This window comes from Cavia porcellus, unplaced genomic scaffold, assembly GCF_034190915.1.
Source record: "Cavia porcellus strain 051 isolate PalLab524CR breed Dunkin Hartley unplaced genomic scaffold, mCavPor4.1 scaffold_1, whole genome shotgun sequence".
Classification (NCBI taxonomy): Eukaryota; Metazoa; Chordata; class Mammalia; order Rodentia; family Caviidae; genus Cavia; species Cavia porcellus.
The window spans coordinates 194,374,474-194,391,621 of NW_026947484.1; the positions used below are offsets into that span (position 1 = coordinate 194,374,474).

General features: G+C 50.9%; 1 protein-coding gene across 1 annotated transcript; it reads left to right on the forward strand.

Moving 5' to 3' along the window:
* The first annotated feature begins 10,146 nt into the window (after window positions 1-10,146).
* Aqp3 (aquaporin 3 (Gill blood group)) lies at window positions 10,147-15,837 on the forward strand. The gene is made up of 6 exons (XM_003470832.3): window positions 10,147-10,313; window positions 13,164-13,290; window positions 13,727-13,864; window positions 14,215-14,333; window positions 14,634-14,851; window positions 14,938-15,837. The coding sequence occupies exons 1-6, from the start codon at window positions 10,206-10,208 to the stop codon at window positions 15,104-15,106; spliced, it is 879 nt and encodes a 292-aa protein (XP_003470880.1). The 5' UTR covers window positions 10,147-10,205; the 3' UTR covers window positions 15,107-15,837.
* Window positions 15,838-17,148: the final 1,311 nt, after the last annotated feature.

A 17,148-nucleotide genomic window follows, 5' to 3' on the forward strand; every position in this document is an offset into this window, starting at 1 on the left:
ATCTTGGTTTATGCCAGGGCAGCTGCAAGCTTTTTTGCAAACCCAGCACTGGATTAACTGCTGAGAGAAGGGTAGGATCTGCGTGTGGGCAGTAGTACTTCAGCAGGTGGCTCTAAGAGGTGCAGACACCAGTGCCAACCTGAGACAAGCTGTGGTCCTGCTACCTCTCCACATGGTCCTGGACAAATAACTTCTTGGGTCAGTGTCTTCGCTTGTAGAATGGGCATGGTAATGACTCTGTCAGGTGCCCAGTGCCCAGTGTGAGATCTCAGAAACCCAAGGATGACACCGTCCCTTCCTGTGCTTTCCACTCCTGCTTGGTCGTAACTCTCCTGTGGCAGCTCGAGCTCCTTCCCTTGGATTGTGTTCAGGAGATGGGCAAAGAGGCTGGTGTCCAAGAAGACTGTCTTGGCTCCTTGTGTCAGCCAGGATGACACTGGCCTTTCAGGGCCCAGTTCACTGAGAAGGGAGGTTCTCTGGCTTTGGCTGAGGTTTGGGGCTGAGTGGTCAGGAGCTGGAAGGGAGGAAAGGCATCTCAGAAGCCTCATATGTGGTTGTGCTAGCCCTCTGCAGCACTTATTTCTACAGGTGCACACTGGTGGGGTGGTATCTGATGTATGACATGAGCTGTCCTACGTGCTAGGGTACACATACCTGTATGGACTGATCTTGGTGTGCGCTTTTGCCTTCAGTTCTGGATTACTGCAAAAGGGAAAATTTCTGGTTTTGGAGAGCACGTTAGAAAAAATTCTTAAGTAGGATATTGAAATCCTGGATTTTGCCGTTTTAAATAAAGTTTTCAGGCCAGAGATATAGCTCAGCAGCAAGGCGCCTGCCTGGCAGGTGTAAGGTCCTAAATTCAATTCCTGGTACCTAAGTAAATAAATGTTTTCCCTTTTGAAGTGATTCCAGTTTCCCCAATTCTTACCCTCTGATTGCCTCTGGTGCAATTTAATGGACTCTCAAAGAATCTTCCTTTCTGGCTGTGGTCATGAAGTGTTAATTATTTATTTATTTATTGGGAATCAAACTCATGACCTTGCGCTTGCCAGGCAGGCACCCTGCCGCTGAGCTATATCCCTGGCCCTTGGCCTTTCATTCCAAATCCTGTTTAACCAAAGACCATACTTCTCCCCTCCCCTCCACATCCAGCTCCTTGGGAGGAAAAAGAACAAGACACCGAAGGGGTCCATGCAGCAGGTCACATTCAGTAAAGTCCTGAGGACAGCTCAGTGCCTGACTTATGAGGTCATATTTGGGTTAACCAGCCTCCCCCCAGCATTCATATCCACCCCATATCCGGTACTTGTTTAGTGAGTCACAGATTAGTTCAGCTGAGTGATAAGGGAGAGGAGAACCCTGGGGCTTGTGAGTCACCCCTACCTTCCACATGAAAGGTCAATCTGCCCATCCCCTTGTTGCAGAGAAAAAGAAAGGAGGCATCTCAGAACATCCTGGGGAGCAAAGGGTAACTAGGAAGAGGGTGTTCCAAACCCAAAGGAAGACTTGCTCTGCCACGTTAGTGTCTGGGAAGTGAGGATAGTTTTTCTTATTTATGTGCAGCACAGCGAGGTGTAGGAAGTTACCTGGGGTCAAATGGAGATGGGAGCAGGGGAACTATGGAGAATCCAGTGTCCTGGCTCCCAATAAACCACCTGCTGCTGAACCTGGCCTTCATGGGCCCAAGGGGTGAGGTAAGGAGGAGCAAAGAGGCCTGAGCAATAGATCTCTCCAGTAGGGCAGACGAGGGGAGAAAACCTAGGCCCTCTCCCTCTGCCTTTATTACAGCTCTTATTAGCAAGACCCAGAGGAGCAGGTTCAAGATGGGGTGGATAGGGGCAGAAGGATGAGCACTCTGTTCCACTCACGTCTAAGTGTCTGCCCCTTGACCTGGGAGCCCCTCAAAAAGAAGCCCCAGTTCTCTGTTCTTCCAGACTGGAAACCTGCAGAGCAATCTCTCAAAGTTTGAATGTTTGAAGAGGCCAAGACCTAAGGGGCAAGGGAGCATTTGCAGTCCAGCCCCTGGACTGTCCACCGACAGTATGGATGAGAACAACTATCAGTTGGCACCCTAGCCTCTCCTGAATTGCCCTTCACAGCACCCTCCCCACCACACCATCTCCCAGCCTTTGGGGATGCTCTGGAGCCAGTTTGCCCTTCCTCAGTGACTCCTCTCCTTTTGAGCGGATTCCTGGTGACTGCACTGTAATTAGCAGTTGGACTGGGCTGGGATGAAGGCCGAGCATCCTTGGGCTCCCACATGCTTGTTGCCTATCCAGCACGTCAGATGTGGAGCCTCTTGTCAAGTCCATGGCCCTCCCCTGAGACCAAGGGCCCTTCAGAGAGCAAGTGTCAGCCTGCCCCTGGGCGCCACCTCAGCTGTGGTTCCTACCCACCCAATTCTTCTGCCTACCTTTAACTTCTTGAGTTTGTGCTGATATTCCTGCTTACTCTGCTTCCTAAATCCCAAATTCACAACCTCCTCCTCCCTTCACCAGTGCCCTATGTGTAGCTTCTTCTCCTCCTTCATGGCCTCTTCCCAGGCCTCCAGGCTTCAGTCTCTCCCCTTACAACCCACCCTCCGCTTAATTGGTGGGACTTTGCCATCTGGATCTTAAGACCAGTACCTGCCCCCTGGCCCAGTTTAACACCTTCAGAACTCCCCTAGCCACTGCTCTTTGTTTTTTATTTTGTTTGTTTAAGACAGGACGTCACTATGTAGTCTAGGTTGGTCTTGAGTTCCTTATGTAGATCAGGCTGGCCTCAAACTTGCATTTGAACCTCTTGTATGACTTGCTCAGTGTTGGGATTACAGGTGTATGCTCCCAGGTCTGGCCCAACCACTCTTCTTAGTGGCGGGATATTTATCAATTATAATCTTATTAAGAACCTTGATGTAAAATAGTTAAAATATTGTGGCTGAAGTAGGAGGTGTCCAGGGCTCTGCACCCTTGGCTTCTCTATTTTCACCTCTCAGTTCCTGTGAAAGTGTTCTCAGAGCCCTGGACTTATGAAAGCACAGTGCAAGTATCTCCTGCCTTGTCCAGGTCTTTCATACAGGACTTAAGGCCTTCCCTACATCACCCGTTTTCCTTCCCTAGCATTTCCACCTTTGTTCTCCTTATGTCCAGACTGGCAGCTATCTCTGATAGAGCCTGATCTAGCAATCTCTCACCTGGAAAACTCTCCCCAAAATCTCAGCCAAATGTGTTCTTGTCCAAGAAGCCCTCTGATTCAAGGTAAGGTGGTACACACCTATAATCCTAGCAGGGAGACTGAGGTAAGAGGATCACTGGACTACATAGTGACATATTGTCTCAAAACAAAACAAAACCCACTGTGGCGGATTGATAACTAGTAGTCAGTGTGTAACACCAGCTGAGCTGAATCAGTGTGGTGCTGGATGTGGATGACCCACCTGAGGACTGTTGCCAACATAAAAAGGAAAGCTAGAGAGGAATAAGGAGTGTTGCTGATTCTCTAACATAAAAGGCAGAATTGGAGAGGAAGAATAGTGTTTTGGTTCTCCTGTTGCTATTAGTTCTCCTGGAGGAGCTGGTCACACTGGCTCCTGATATGAACTTGGCTGTTATCATCAGAGGAGCTCGGGACCTTGTTGTCACTGAGGATGGCTGTGGTACTTTTCAGGGGAGCTCTAGGTCTTACTTTTTTTTGGTACCTGGGATTGAACTCATGACCTAGCACTTACTAGGCAGACACTTATGCTGCTGAGCTAAATCCCTGGCCTCTGGTTTTTACTATAAGCATTGCTTCCTGGCTCCTTTGCAGAGACCTTAACCTATTGGTATAGATCCTTCACCCTGCTGGCACAAACCTTCTAGGTTCCAGTGCTGACCTTGGGGCCTTCCTAGTGCAAATGAAATAGACTTGCCTGAGATACTAGGCCTCCAGGTGGACTCATGGAGGGCACTGTTACAGGTGCTAGATCTTCAGCTGGACTCATGCAGGATCCAGACCCTCAGCTGGATTCTCTAAGTCTTTAGTGTGTGGACAGAGTTCCTGTAATTTCTTTGTATTTGACTCCTTGCATGACCGTTATAAATAACACTATAAATTATGTAGATAATTGTTTTTCTTGCAAACCCTGACTACAACAACCACTTATCCTAGCTCCAAATCTTTCTTGCCAGTAAAGACAAAGATGGAGAAATCAGAAGCATCCCTAGGGATCTGAACCCTGAGGTGTGAACAAGAGCTCTCCAGACAGCCTGAGCCCATTCATTAATGGCCTAGTCTGTGTCAGGTCTATGTCACTAACACCCTTCCTCCCAACGCGGTATGGGCTTGGCTCAAATGTCTGGAAGCTCATTGCCATCCCCCTTGGCTTACTGTCTCTAGCTTTTGGAGATAGGAGACCCAGGCCCACAGCCAGGCCCACAAAGAGGCACACATGCCATACACACAGACTCTCTTGGGCCCAGAGATACACATACAGTCCCCCATAGGTATGCACACGGACACTCACAGCCCACATGAAGGTACAGGGATACTTATGCACGAGGAGAGACAGCTCTGGTTAGAGTTAGCACTTGTATGGTTAGAGTTAGCTCTGGTTAGAGTTAACCCTACCATGTGGACTATGTAATGAGGGTTCGAAGCCTGAAGCATCCTCAATCTTGTTGGATTCTTACAGGTGCCTTGGAGGGTCCTACACTGAAACCTCTGTATGTCTCATGAAGAAAATGTGACTCTGAGGGGTGGGGGAAGAGAGTATTGTAGGCCCCCTGACTGCTTGGAGTTTAGACACGGGGTCTTTTAGAGGTCTCTGTCCCCATCGTGTGCCTAGGGCCTAATCCCTGTGTATCTGGGCCCTTCCTCTGTAAGGGGTCTAGGGCTTAGTTTTTGTTTGTTTTAGGGGGGTACCAGATATCAAACTCATAACCTTGCACTTGGCAGTCAAGCATTTGTACCACTGAGCTAAATCCCCAGACCATGTTTGCTTGTTTGAGACAGAGTCTTGCAGTATATTCTAGACTGGTTTTAAATTTACTATGTAATCTAAACTGGCCTCAAACTCATGGTGATCCTCCTGCCTCAGGCTCTCAAGTGCTAAGATCGCAGGCATAGGGCTCAGTCTCATTCCTCTGCTCCCTTATTATGACTGTTCACTGCCCTAACTCCTCAAAGGCTGCTGAAGGCTGCTCAGAAACAGCAGGAAGTGAGCCCAAAGTCCCCAGGGTATAGTTAAGAGATTTTCTCAAAGTCCAATTGGAAATCTGTCTGGAGGTGCCTAAAAGGATTTTGCATTTGTGGGCTCAGGGCCACCCAGCCTATTTGGAGGCCCAGTGTAACTGTTGGTGAAGAAGGAGGGGCTGCCCGCCAACTGTCCCCCAGCCGAAGGACGCTCATAATGGGATGATTAATTTCTGTCTTCCACTCCCATTCCAGCCCAGACTTGGCTCCCTTATTATCCCTGAGGGCCAGGAGCAGACAATGTTCACCAGTGGCTTACGAATGTGGGCACACTCTGGAAAGGGGCCCAAAGATGCTGGGGTTCAGTGGGCTTCTCAGTCCCGGTGCACTATTTACCTGCTGCCTCAGAAACGCAGCACCCTGGCCTCCACCCTCTTCATTCACCTCCCTACGCTTGTGGGGTTTCGTTTGACTCTCACATCAATTTTCAGTGACTGACCGACTCTAGCAAGTAGTTTCTATCCTGTTCCTGAGTTTGGTTATCTGTGAAATGGGAAATACACCCACTTATGGAGGTTGCTTTGCTAAGAGAAAGGAGCATTTTCTACAGTTGAAAAGGTCTACAGATCTGTTTTGCTTTGCCCCTCACCCACTCCATGCTAATGCTCTGCCAGAGCTAAGGGGTTTGGGGTAACCCCTGGGCGCTAAGTCAGTCACTTTCTACATTTCTGTTCTCAGCTCTGACTCACGAGCAGCAAAGCCCAGATCTTTGCTGGCTCAGACTGCTCTCATTCAAGCAGCAAGAGTTTTGGGGACAGGAAACGAAGGGCATGCCACCCCCACTCCTTAAAGAGTCCTAGCCAGCCCCTCTGGTCCAGCAGGCTGGAACGTGTACTCTAGCCCTTCCTTCTGAAAACCCACTTCTCAGCTCCAGCCTTAAAGGAGTCATGGCCTCACACGGCAGGATGGGCTGCCCAGGCTCAGCCTCCCACCCCTGTGAGACACAGGCCTTGCCCAGATGCCCTGGGAGGAGGTGTGACTTCCCCATCTGCCTTCTCCTGGTGCTCCTGGCTCTTGGCCCGCACTCCAGCATGACTCTCCCTGCCAAAGCTCAAGAGGAAGCCCAAAGGCCCCTGGGGAATCTGTGACTCAGAGGGTTGGGACCTCAGCAAGGTGCACCTTCTCTGTGAAGTGATGCCTTCTTCTGCTTCTAGTTGCAGGGGACACCAATTGCATCAGCTGCCAAGAGAATAATCTGATCTCCCGAGTGGTGTAATGAGGCAGCCCCACTCCTGCCTCACCATCAGGTCAGCCTGGTTCATCCATTTGGCATTCTCTAGCCCTTTTCCATCTCAAGTGATCCAAGAAGGGCTGGCAGGAATAAGGAATATATTGTATCCTTCCCTTCTCCAGACAGGGGCCTCTCACGTCCACTAAGAAGCATAGAGACTTACCCATCCATATCTTCTCAGCTCCAACCTGACCAGTGGGCACGAAAGTGTACCTGTGTGAACTGGGTGTATGTCCTTCTTATGGACATGAATTAATTTGATGGGGATACACGGATTCATGGTACTGCATCCTGGACCTTAGCAGAGGAGACAAAAAACACAAAGACACTGAAATCCAGCTCTTGGCTCACTTGCCAAACCACACCGTTGAGTTGATGGGGTTACACCAACTAGAAGGAACCACAAAGTCACTGTATGGTGAACTTCAGTCCCAGGGTGATAGGTAGGCATGCACACATGGGTGAGTGTGTAAGATATACAGATCCATAGTTGTGTGTGTGACCTGTTCTTTCCTGGTGCTGCCCGTGTCAGAAGAGTACAATCACATGTATGTACATGTCCCTGTGTGTGACTACTGGAACTCAGCACCCCTATTTTTCTTCTGTGTTCTGCTTCCCAGGCCACATTTAGCTGCCACAGGCACAGGCTGGGGCAAAGTGAGAGCTGGGGGCTAGGGGCTGGGGGCTGGAGGACCCCTATTTTGTTTCAGGGTTAGTGAATTCCTGCCTTGTGCTGTCTAGGCAGCCCCACTTGAAGCAGTGAGAGGCTGAGAAACATGCTTCGGGTAGAGGGCAGAGACACCTGGCTGAGGTGTTCCCCAGCTCCCACAACCTGTGGTGGTGCCTCCAGCCCAGGAGTCTAGCACTGTTTTGAGTCACTGGTGAGAGGGTCGGTGGGCAGGCACTGGGTGATGGCTCCCTGATTCATCTTGAGCCTGGGGGAAAGCGTAACTTTCCCATGTTTGCATAAGTACAATGCATGTGCCCACTGGCCTCTTTGTGGGTCAAAGGCCATAGCAGCTTTATGTGTGGCTCCGTATATGTCCACGCTTAAGGCCGGAATCTTACGTGAAAAGAATTTCATGAGCATGTAAGGATTCAGTGTTAAGTCTATAGGGGCACAGTTTGTAGTAGCCAAATTTGGGAAACAATTCAAGTGCCCATCAAGTGGTGAATGGACACAGAAGATGTGGTTTCTTTTCATACAATGGAGTACTCTCTGTGATAAAGAAAGATATGTTTGAGACATTTCTAGGAAAATGGATGCACCTTGATCCACAGACTTAAGTGAAATAAATTGGACATACATGTTCTACTCCATTGTTTCTCTGGTGTGAGCAACTGAGAGTTTAAATAAGGACTAACATGTATAATAGGTATTATGAAATAGGAGGAAAATGTTCAAATAGGGAGGGGAACAAAGGAGAGGGGGGGAAAGGAAAGAAAGGAAAAGTTAAAAAAGTGAGAAAAGAAGGAAAACACAGAAACAAAGCTTTGTAAATGAGGGGGAGGAGGAGTTGAAGGGAGGGTAGGGAAATGGGGGAGAAACAAGTTATGTCATGTATAGGTACAAATTCTCTATGGTGAGTGTGGTCATGTGTATATCTAAAATGTACCAATACAATCTAATTTAAAAATTCAGCGTCTCTATGCCAGAGTGCAATTACCAGTTCCAGGGTATGGGGTTTATGTGTGTGCGCTCACATGTGTGCATCTGTGTGCATGCATACACCTGCAGCGGTGTGGATCCACACTATGTACACTGCAAACCGCAGCCCTCTGGGCATGACCTGGTTTGAAACTAAGAGTCCTCACTGTTGACAGCCATTCCTCAAGGAACAGGTTCCTGAAGGTACTTGCCTGTCTGATTAAGTCCCTTTGGAAAATGTGGTTTCTTTGTTCTCCTGCCAAGGACTTGGGGATGAGGACAGGATTTTTGCTTCTTGTCCCATAGAAAGACCATTAAGCCTCAATTTTCTGCTAAGAGTGGCAGCACACACCTATAATTCTTGCACTCAGAGGCTGAGGCAGGAGGATCTGAGCATCTGAGGCCAGCCTGGACTACACAATGAATTTAACACCAGCCTGGACTACATGACTAGACCCTGGTTTTTTGTTTTTTGGGTTTTTTTTTTTTTTTTTTTTTTTTAGTAAAAGAGGCCATTTATTTGAAGATGAGGAAGGAGGAAGAAAGATGACAGATGGTTTTTCTGGATGAGTAGGAAGAATTCAAAAGTGAATTGCTCTTACCTTGTCTGGAAAAAAAAAAAAAGCCTCAGTTTCCTGAAAAAAAAAAAAAAGAAATCCTTTTTGAGACAGGGTCTTGCTACATAGTTCAGCCTGTCTTTGAATTCACTATGTAGCCCAGGCTGGCCCTGAACTCATAGTGATTGTCCTCCCAAGTGCTGGGATTATGGGTATGCATCACCACATCCAAACTTAGCTCTTTTAAAAAACTTTTGAGACTGAGTATTATGTCCAGCAAGTATTCTACCACCAAGCTGCCCCTTGAGCCAAATTTCCTGATAGTTACATACAATTTAGGGATGGGAACATAGCTCAGTGGTAGAGTACATGCGAGGCCCTTAGTTGAACACCAACCCTAAAAATAAACAAATAAATAGCACATAGAGCAAAGTTGTCCCAAATCTCCCTCAGGTAGGGTATCATGATACCCATACAGTTTGATCAATTTAATTTTTTTTAGAGGCTCAGAGTCTTCCTAGGTCAGGCGATCATCCAGAGCAGGTAAAGAGAGGGTTGAAAACAGTGGGCACCTCCCTGTGGTAGCTGTAGCATGTGGCACGTCAGGGCAACTGCCACTCAGCCCCTACAGCTATGGGAACCGTGCATGCGGACATGTATGTGGGAAGTTAACCCAGCCCTGATCAGCGGGCCTGTGCACAGCCATGAGCGTGTCCAGCAAGCATGACCAGGCAGGAGGGACACATGTGTTCTCAAATGTGTTGTGAGAAGGCTTGTAAACTCTAGATGGAGGCCCTGTGTTCAGGGTGCCCAAACCTGGGCCTGCACTAGGAGGGTCTCTTCTCAGGGGCCGCCAGCCTCCTCCCTCGGCCCTCAGGACCTTTGCTGGTTCAGTCATCCTATAGCGTTGGGTCGGTTCCTTTCTTTTCTGCCACAGGTTTCCGTCTCCCACGTGGATACACTGTGGAGGGTGGAGGGTTCATCATGAGTGGACCCACTCTAGGTCTCTTTATTTTATTCATTGCTTTGATTTTATTTATTTATTACTATTATTATTTTTTGGACAGGGTCTTGCTGTGTAGTTTAGGGTGGCCTGGAACCCCTGACGATCCTTCTGCCTCAGGCTTTTCAGTGCTGAGATTACAAATGTAGGCCAGCTGGCCCAGCTTACATATACTCTGCCTTGCTAGCTCTGTTCTCAGCTGCGGTCCCCACATGCTATGTCACCTGGCCACAACCAGCTCTCGAACCCCCTCAGTCTCTCACTCCAGTGACATCCCTCCTCTGAAGCTCCAGAGCTCCAGCCCACCCTCCAAGCTCCCCACACCCATCCGGGCTTTCCGCACCAGCTCCCCTCTCCAGCATCCCTGCAGCGCCCCAGGCTAGGCGGTGGGTGGTGGCCGCCCCTCCACCTCCAGAGCCCGCGGGCGTGGCCCGGGCTGCGGGCGGAGCCGGCCTGTGAGGGCCTATAAGGGGCAGGGCGCCAAGGAGCTCCTGGCCACTGCTTCCTGCACCGCTCAGCCTCGCTCACCCACCAGAGCCCGACACCTGAGCCATGGGTCGACAAAAGGAGCTGGTGTCCCGCTGCGGGGAGATGCTCCACATCCGCTACCGGCTGTTTCGACAGGCGATGGCAGAGTGTTTGGGGACCCTCATCCTCGTGGTGAGTTGGGGGGCCAGACAGCTCTTCTGCCTCCAGGGCCCTTGTGCCTAACGCTGGGAAAGACTTATTTGGAGATAGCCCTGGTTTGCTCCCAGCTCCCTCCCCAGACTTAACCCGGGGGGCTGCAGTGATCCCTGAAGCCCTCTTCACCCACAGTTCTAGCCCCAGCTCTGACTCCTTGGCTCATGTCAGAATGATAGCTCTTATTCCCCAGGGACAGCTCTGCTCCCTTATGGGTGGGTGACCCAGCCCACAGCCCGCAAACAGTGTCCCCCACCAAGCCTCCAACAATCAGGGACCACTGGTCCTATCCTCTTACCTCCCAAATGCCACCTGCTTCCGAGTCCCAGCCCTGGGAGGCAGTGGAGGGGGCAGAAGTAGATGGACCCCTATTAGGTTATTTGGGTTCTGGGTGTCTGCCCCCTAATGAATAATTAAGCCTCAAAAAGTCCAAAAGTTGCAGTGAAGTGAGGGCTGCTTTGCTACAGATGTGGGCAGAGTGCGTAGGCTACATGCATCACAAAAAGCAGAAAGGGAAGAGAGAAAGGTCCTTCCCCGAGCTGTGCAGGGAAGCGGGAGCCCAGCACAGGGGATGTGGAGTCTCTAAAAGTGGCTCCCCTCCTGCAGCCTACTCCCTGCCCTGTCAGTTACCCAGACAGAAGCTATCAGCTTCCGTGCAGAAGCAGCGGCCCCTGGTTACTCCCATCATGGGCTTTCTAATGAGTGAGATACTTCTCCTGCCTGCCTTTCTGCTCAGTTCCAGTCACCCCGTGGCTTCAGCAGTTTCACCTTCGGAGTGTTCCTGGGTGGCTGCGTATTTCTGGGATCTGGCAGATGCACCAGTTACAGTTTGCATTTCCTGTCCCAGTTATTCTGGCGTTCAGTCTGCCACTCGGTGACACCTGTCTTCCTCTGGGCTGCTTCTGTTTGGTTGTTCCATTGCAGTGGGTGGGTTGCTCGTTCCAGCCCAGCCTCTGTCTTAAATAATATAGACCAGCAGCCCCTGGAGGACTAGGACCCTTAACTAGAGGTAACTAGGGCTGGGGACGGTGTGTGTGTGGGGCTTATACTCTGGCTTCACAGGGCTAATGGCCGTTATCAGTTGTCCCCATGCCCCCCCTCCCCAGAGCCAAGAAGAGAATTGAGGGATACCTTTATTATTGTCCTGCTGTGAAGCCCACCACCTATTTGGGACAGAACAAAAGAAGGGGTCTTCCACTTTCATAGAGGGGCTCCTTTATCTCGTCCTAAGTATTGGTTTAAAAGTCCTCTCCCCCAAAAAGGAGCAACCAGTTCTCTTTCTGAGTCCCAGAATCATTTGGCTTCTCCTAGACCACAAAAAGAAGGTGTTAGTTAGGCTGGGGTGGATGAGAAGCATCAGATGTCTGTGAAAAACAGAACCTCAGGGCTGCCCAACCAGTGGGGGCCTTGCTGGGGCATCCCCAGGTGGTGGAGGAGGGCTTGATTACATATCTGTATGGGTCAGGCCCTAGAACAGCAGTGCAGGATTAGGGTTGGCTTTGCTGTGAGGGAGGCCCCTTTCTCTGAGGTCCCTGGTAAGGCAAGGTGGGGGGCAGGCCAAGAACTTGGGGGCAGGGGATGGGGAAAGGAAGGGAAAGATTAGCCCCAAGGTGGTAGAACTGGCTCTGACGGCTCCTCCCTCCAACACCTCTTGGGATGGAGCCAGGTCTGGGCCTCAGGCAGGCAAAGAGCTGCGGCCAGGGCCCAGCCTGGCCTGGCCTGGCCGAGTGCCCCAGACCTCCTTGTGCCTGCCCTGCCCCCGCTCTCCCCCCTACTCATGATCTTGATCTTTGCTCTCACCTGCCTGTGCACCTTTGCCCTGCATCAACATCCCTGGCTTCCCCACTGTGTCTTGGTATTTCTGATAGGTGATAATCAAAATGTTTAAAAGCTCATTAAATGGGCACTGACCCATTAGAATACACAGGAGTCTAAGCACAGTTCCAGAAACTGGCTGCTGGGTCAGCATGGTACCTTTAGTTATAGGAAAATAAGAAGGGAGACCTGGAACTAGGATTTTAGCCACTGTGGAGTTCGCTGGGGACTCGGGGCAATAGCCTGTGATAGCTAATACAGAAATATTTTCACTTTTTTTGTTTTCGTTTTTTTTTTTTTTTTTTTTTGAGACAGGATCTTGCTATGCAGTTCAGGCTGGCCTTGAGTTCACTTTGTAGCCCACACTGGTCTCAAACTCATAAAGATCCTCCTGCCTCAGCCTCCCAAATGCTAGGTTTATAGGCATGTGCCACCACACCCCATTTAGTGTTTTCACATTTTAACAAGGGGAGCAGACAGGTAATGTGTTCTATACTTGCAGAACATCAGGGAGCTTAGTTCCCTCTAGGTTTTCTCCATCCATGGCAGCAAGTTCAGAGTCATCTCCGCTTTCTCTGCCCTGAGTCCTGCAAGATGGGCCCCCACCTCCTCACCGCCACCACCACCTCCTAAGCTCTTTGTCCGGCAGCTGAGGGACGAAGGAGATCTTCTACCTCTGTGGACCAGGCATGAAGGACTGGGGAAGGGGCTGTGTGAGAGTAAAAGCTGGCCTTCCACACCCACTTTGGGATTCAAGAGAAAACAATGACCATAGTTCAGTGACCTTCCAAGCTGCTAGCCACAGCCCTGCTCCCAGTCGCTGTCACGGGATCCCACGTGAGAGCCTGCACAGAGTGGTGGGATGGCACCGTCTCCTGTGTCTGGTTCTTGTAGACCCAGCAGGAGGGGTTCGCACTGGATTCCAGGAAGGGGGGTTGCTGGCTGCACTCCTTCCCTCCTGCATGCGGCTGCCGAGACCTCACCCTCTCTTCCTTGTTCTGTTTCCTGACACAGATGTTTGGCTGTGGCTCTGTGGCCCAGGTAGTGCTCAGCCGAGGCACACATGGTGGCTTCCTCACCATCAACCTGGCCTTTGGCTTTGCTGTCACCCTGGGCATCCTCATAGCTGGCCAGGTCTCTGGTAAGTCCTTAAAATCCCCACACTATTCCCACTAGGTGTTCCACTGGGTGGTGACATTAAAGCAGCAGTCATAGCATTGACTTCACCTTGGGAGAGGAGGGCGGAGAAGAAACTTGACGCTTAGAATCCTCAACTTGTACCTTACAGTCACAAGAGTGAATCTGAGGGGCTGGGGATTTAGCTCAGTGGCATAAGCACCTGCCTTTCAAGCAGGCGATCGTGAGTTCGATCCCTGGTACCGATAAAGTTAAAAGTTAAAAAAAAAAAAAAGAGCAAACAAGACTGAATCTGTTACATAGTCCAGCCACCATCTTGTACAAGGAGACTTTCTGTGCACCTCTTATTGCCAAGACCAGAAAGGAGACATACGCTGGGGGCCCTGGCATCTTCACTGTAGCTGGCTGTAGCTAATAGATTTTATCTCCTGTCTACCCAGGAGCCCACCTGAACCCTGCTGTAACCTTTGCCATGTGCTTCTTGGCCCGAGAACCCTGGATCAAGCTGCTGGTCTATACCCTGGCTCAGACCCTGGGAGCCTTCTTGGGTGCTGGGATCATCTTTGGGCTTTACTATGGTAAGACTTCCCACTCTGCCTTCCTCTACTTCCTACTCCCCCTTCCTTTGCTTGGGATCCGTTGGCACCAGGCTTTTTGATGATAGACAGCAGGGCCTGCCCAGGCCCCAGGCTCATGACTCACTCACCCAGTCACAAGCCCAAGGCAGAGGGCACGAGAGAAGATGGAGTTGGGCAATGGGAGTCTTAGGCCCTCCACCCGCCCCACCCACTCTACTGCTGTGCCTCCTGAGTAATGCAGCAGTGATTCTGCTCACTCATGACCTTGAGAGGGTGGGAGGACCAATCTGAGCGGGGAGGCTAGGTTCGGGCCCCTGCCTTCCCCCACTCTGGGTCTAATCTACCACCAGATGCGATCTGGGGCTTCGCCAACAATCAGCTGGTAGTCTCAGGCCCCAACGGCACAGCTGGCATCTTTGCCACCTACCCCTCAGGACACTTGGACATGATCAATGGCTTCTTCGATCAGGTATGGACTGGGGACGTGTGAGGGGAATGCAGGGAGGGGGACCACGTTCCTTTGGTTGCTTGTGGGCTGGCTAGTAGCCAGGACTCCTTGATAACCACAAGATTTCTCAATTTGTGGGCACCCCTGCAGTGGAGCATGGTGGCAGGTCCTCATAAAACATGCAGCTCCTTGTCAGTTCCTCTGCTGCAAACATTTCTGCACCACTGCTTTAGGCAGCCACATTCCAGGAGCTGCAGAGGACAGACGGCAGGGTGAGAGTGTGAGAGAGCTGCCCCTCAACCTGTTCTCCCAACCCCTCAGTTCATAGGCACAGCCTCCCTCATCGTGTGTGTGCTGGCCATCGTCGATCCTTACAACAATCCTGTTCCCCGTGGCCTGGAGGCTTTCACCGTGGGCCTGGTGGTCCTTGTCATCGGCACCTCCATGGGCTTCAACTCTGGCTATGCTGTCAACCCTGCTCGGGACTTCGGCCCCCGCCTTTTCACTGCCATCGCTGGCTGGGGCTCAGAAGTCTTCACGTGAGTGCAGCACCCACCCAGCTTACCCCAGCCTGCTCTCCTCTGCCCTAGCCCCCACCCTCCTAACACACTCGTTTGTCCTCCAGGACCGGCCGGCACTGGTGGTGGGTGCCCATTGTCTCTCCGCTCCTGGGCTCCATTGCGGGTGTTTTTGTGTATCAACTCATGATTGGCTGCCACCTGGAGCAGCCCCCACCCTCTACCGAGCAGGAGAACGTGAAGTTGGCCCACGTGAAGCACAAGGAGCAGATCTGAGTGGGCAGTGGCCATGTCTTTCGTGTCCCTTCCCTTGAGCATTAACCACCATGCAGGGACTGTTCCTTAGAAGCCCCTTTGTGTCACCCCTCGTGTCGATCCCAGCTAGCCAACCTCCTCCAGGATTCCCACTGGACCCTGCCCAATTGGACAGGGGGAGAGAATGGGTAGCAGAGTGTGTGTGTGTGTGTGTGTGTGTGTGTGTGCACATGGGCGCACGTGTGTGGTTTCCAAGATATTCAGGGCAAGAAACCAAGTTTTCCTAAAGGATCCTAATGGTACAGACAGCCAAAAGGAAGGGAGAGCACTGTGACCCTCTGTGAGTGAGGGCAGTGCCAAGGTATGTGTATCTAGAGGCTCCCTATGGAGGACGGTCCAGGTGTGTGTGTGTGTTTCTGAGTATGTGTGCCCGTCATTTTTCCTAAGTTGTCTTGTCCAGGCTTTTGGGAGGAGGGGCCCCTGCTGAGGTCTGGAGCTCTAGAATCCCTGAGTTAGAGCCCTATAATATGTTTCTGTCATAAAATAGGCACAGGGGAGGGGGTGAAGTCCAGGTCATAAGTTTCATGTTTGTTTTTATGTTGTTTTAAAAATATATATCAGATGTTACAGTCTTAGGAGTGGGAGTTAGGAGACTCTAATAAAAGGGTCTTCTCCCTGTTAATACTTCATTCGACAGTGTATTCTTTTGCCTTTTATAAAAAAATAATAAAATATATGTCTAAAATTGCCAATTGTGCAGATTTCTTTCTGTTTGTTTTGTGGTTTTCCTGGAGTCAATGGAAGGTTCAATGTATCTGACTCAAATTCCCAGGGTGCCTAGCTGAGTATCTAATTGGTCAGGGTGCTGTAGGGGTCAAACTCAGGCCCTGCTCAGGTGGACACAGAGAGGTCAGAGAACCTCTCAGCTTACACTCTGCAGTCCCCAGTGTCCATCCTGGGCACCCCAGGGCAGTGAACAGCATCTTCCCATTGCCCGTACCCAGACCTCACCACTGGGCCAGAGCCCCGTGTAAGGAGGAACCTCCTTCCAGCCACACCTGCCCAAGGGAAGACCCAAGAGAATGAGTTTCCCATTGCTGGACACAAATCAGACTAGGAAGCCATGTTGCCTGCTACAAGCTGGTCAGTGTCCCTTACCACCACTGGACCTTGGCTATGTTCCTTCCCGCTACCTTTCTGCCTCTAGACCATGCTGCTCTCAAGGACTCTTTCTGAACCCCTGTTGGAAGAGGAGAACCCTGTGGTTCTTATCCGCCCTCCATCTGCTGTCCACCCCTCCAGGGCCTGGCCCCTGCCTCTGCCACTCTATCACATGCCCGTCCACCTCAGCTCAGCCTCCTTCACTTTTGTCCTTGGGGCCTAAACTGGGAAACTCCAACTCACATCTTTGCTCCTGAAAATCTTCTGGATCTGCTTTAATGCCTCCTCTTCCAAGAAGTAAGTTATCCCTGCTCTTCTCCACTCTTTTGCCATCCTCTACCACCACCTGCCCAAGGCTGCTTTTCCCTGCTCCTCTCCACGTGTGTGTTTAGTTGGAAGCGTCTGGGCAGAGGTGATACTGACTGATTGGGAACCTAGGGATATAAGGGTCTTGGCAAACTGAACCCCAGATACTCTCCATATTTCTGTCTCCTTTCACTGGTTCCTACTTAAACTTCCCTGAGCTCCCCAGCAGAGTTAACCCCATGGAGCCAGAACATCCCAAAGGCCTTGAAGAGACTGCTTTTCCTGAAGATGGGGAGATCCTGGCCAGAGAGGGGGGATGGCAGATGTGGGTCTCACAGCGAGGAAGGAGGGGGAGAGGGCAGCTCCACCTCAGGTCTCTGTGCCTTCCTTGTACCCCACTCCCCAAGGGAACGTCTCAGAGGCTAGAGGGATCTGAGCGGGAAGACATGTCCTCGACACCGGCCTTGAGGGGAAGAAGGCTGAATCTTGGGAAGGGAATGTGGCTGCAGTTCCATGTCAGTTACAGAAGCCTCACCTTTGGTATCCTACCTTTATCACTCAAAACTTTAATACTGGGAATTGAACCCAGGACTTTC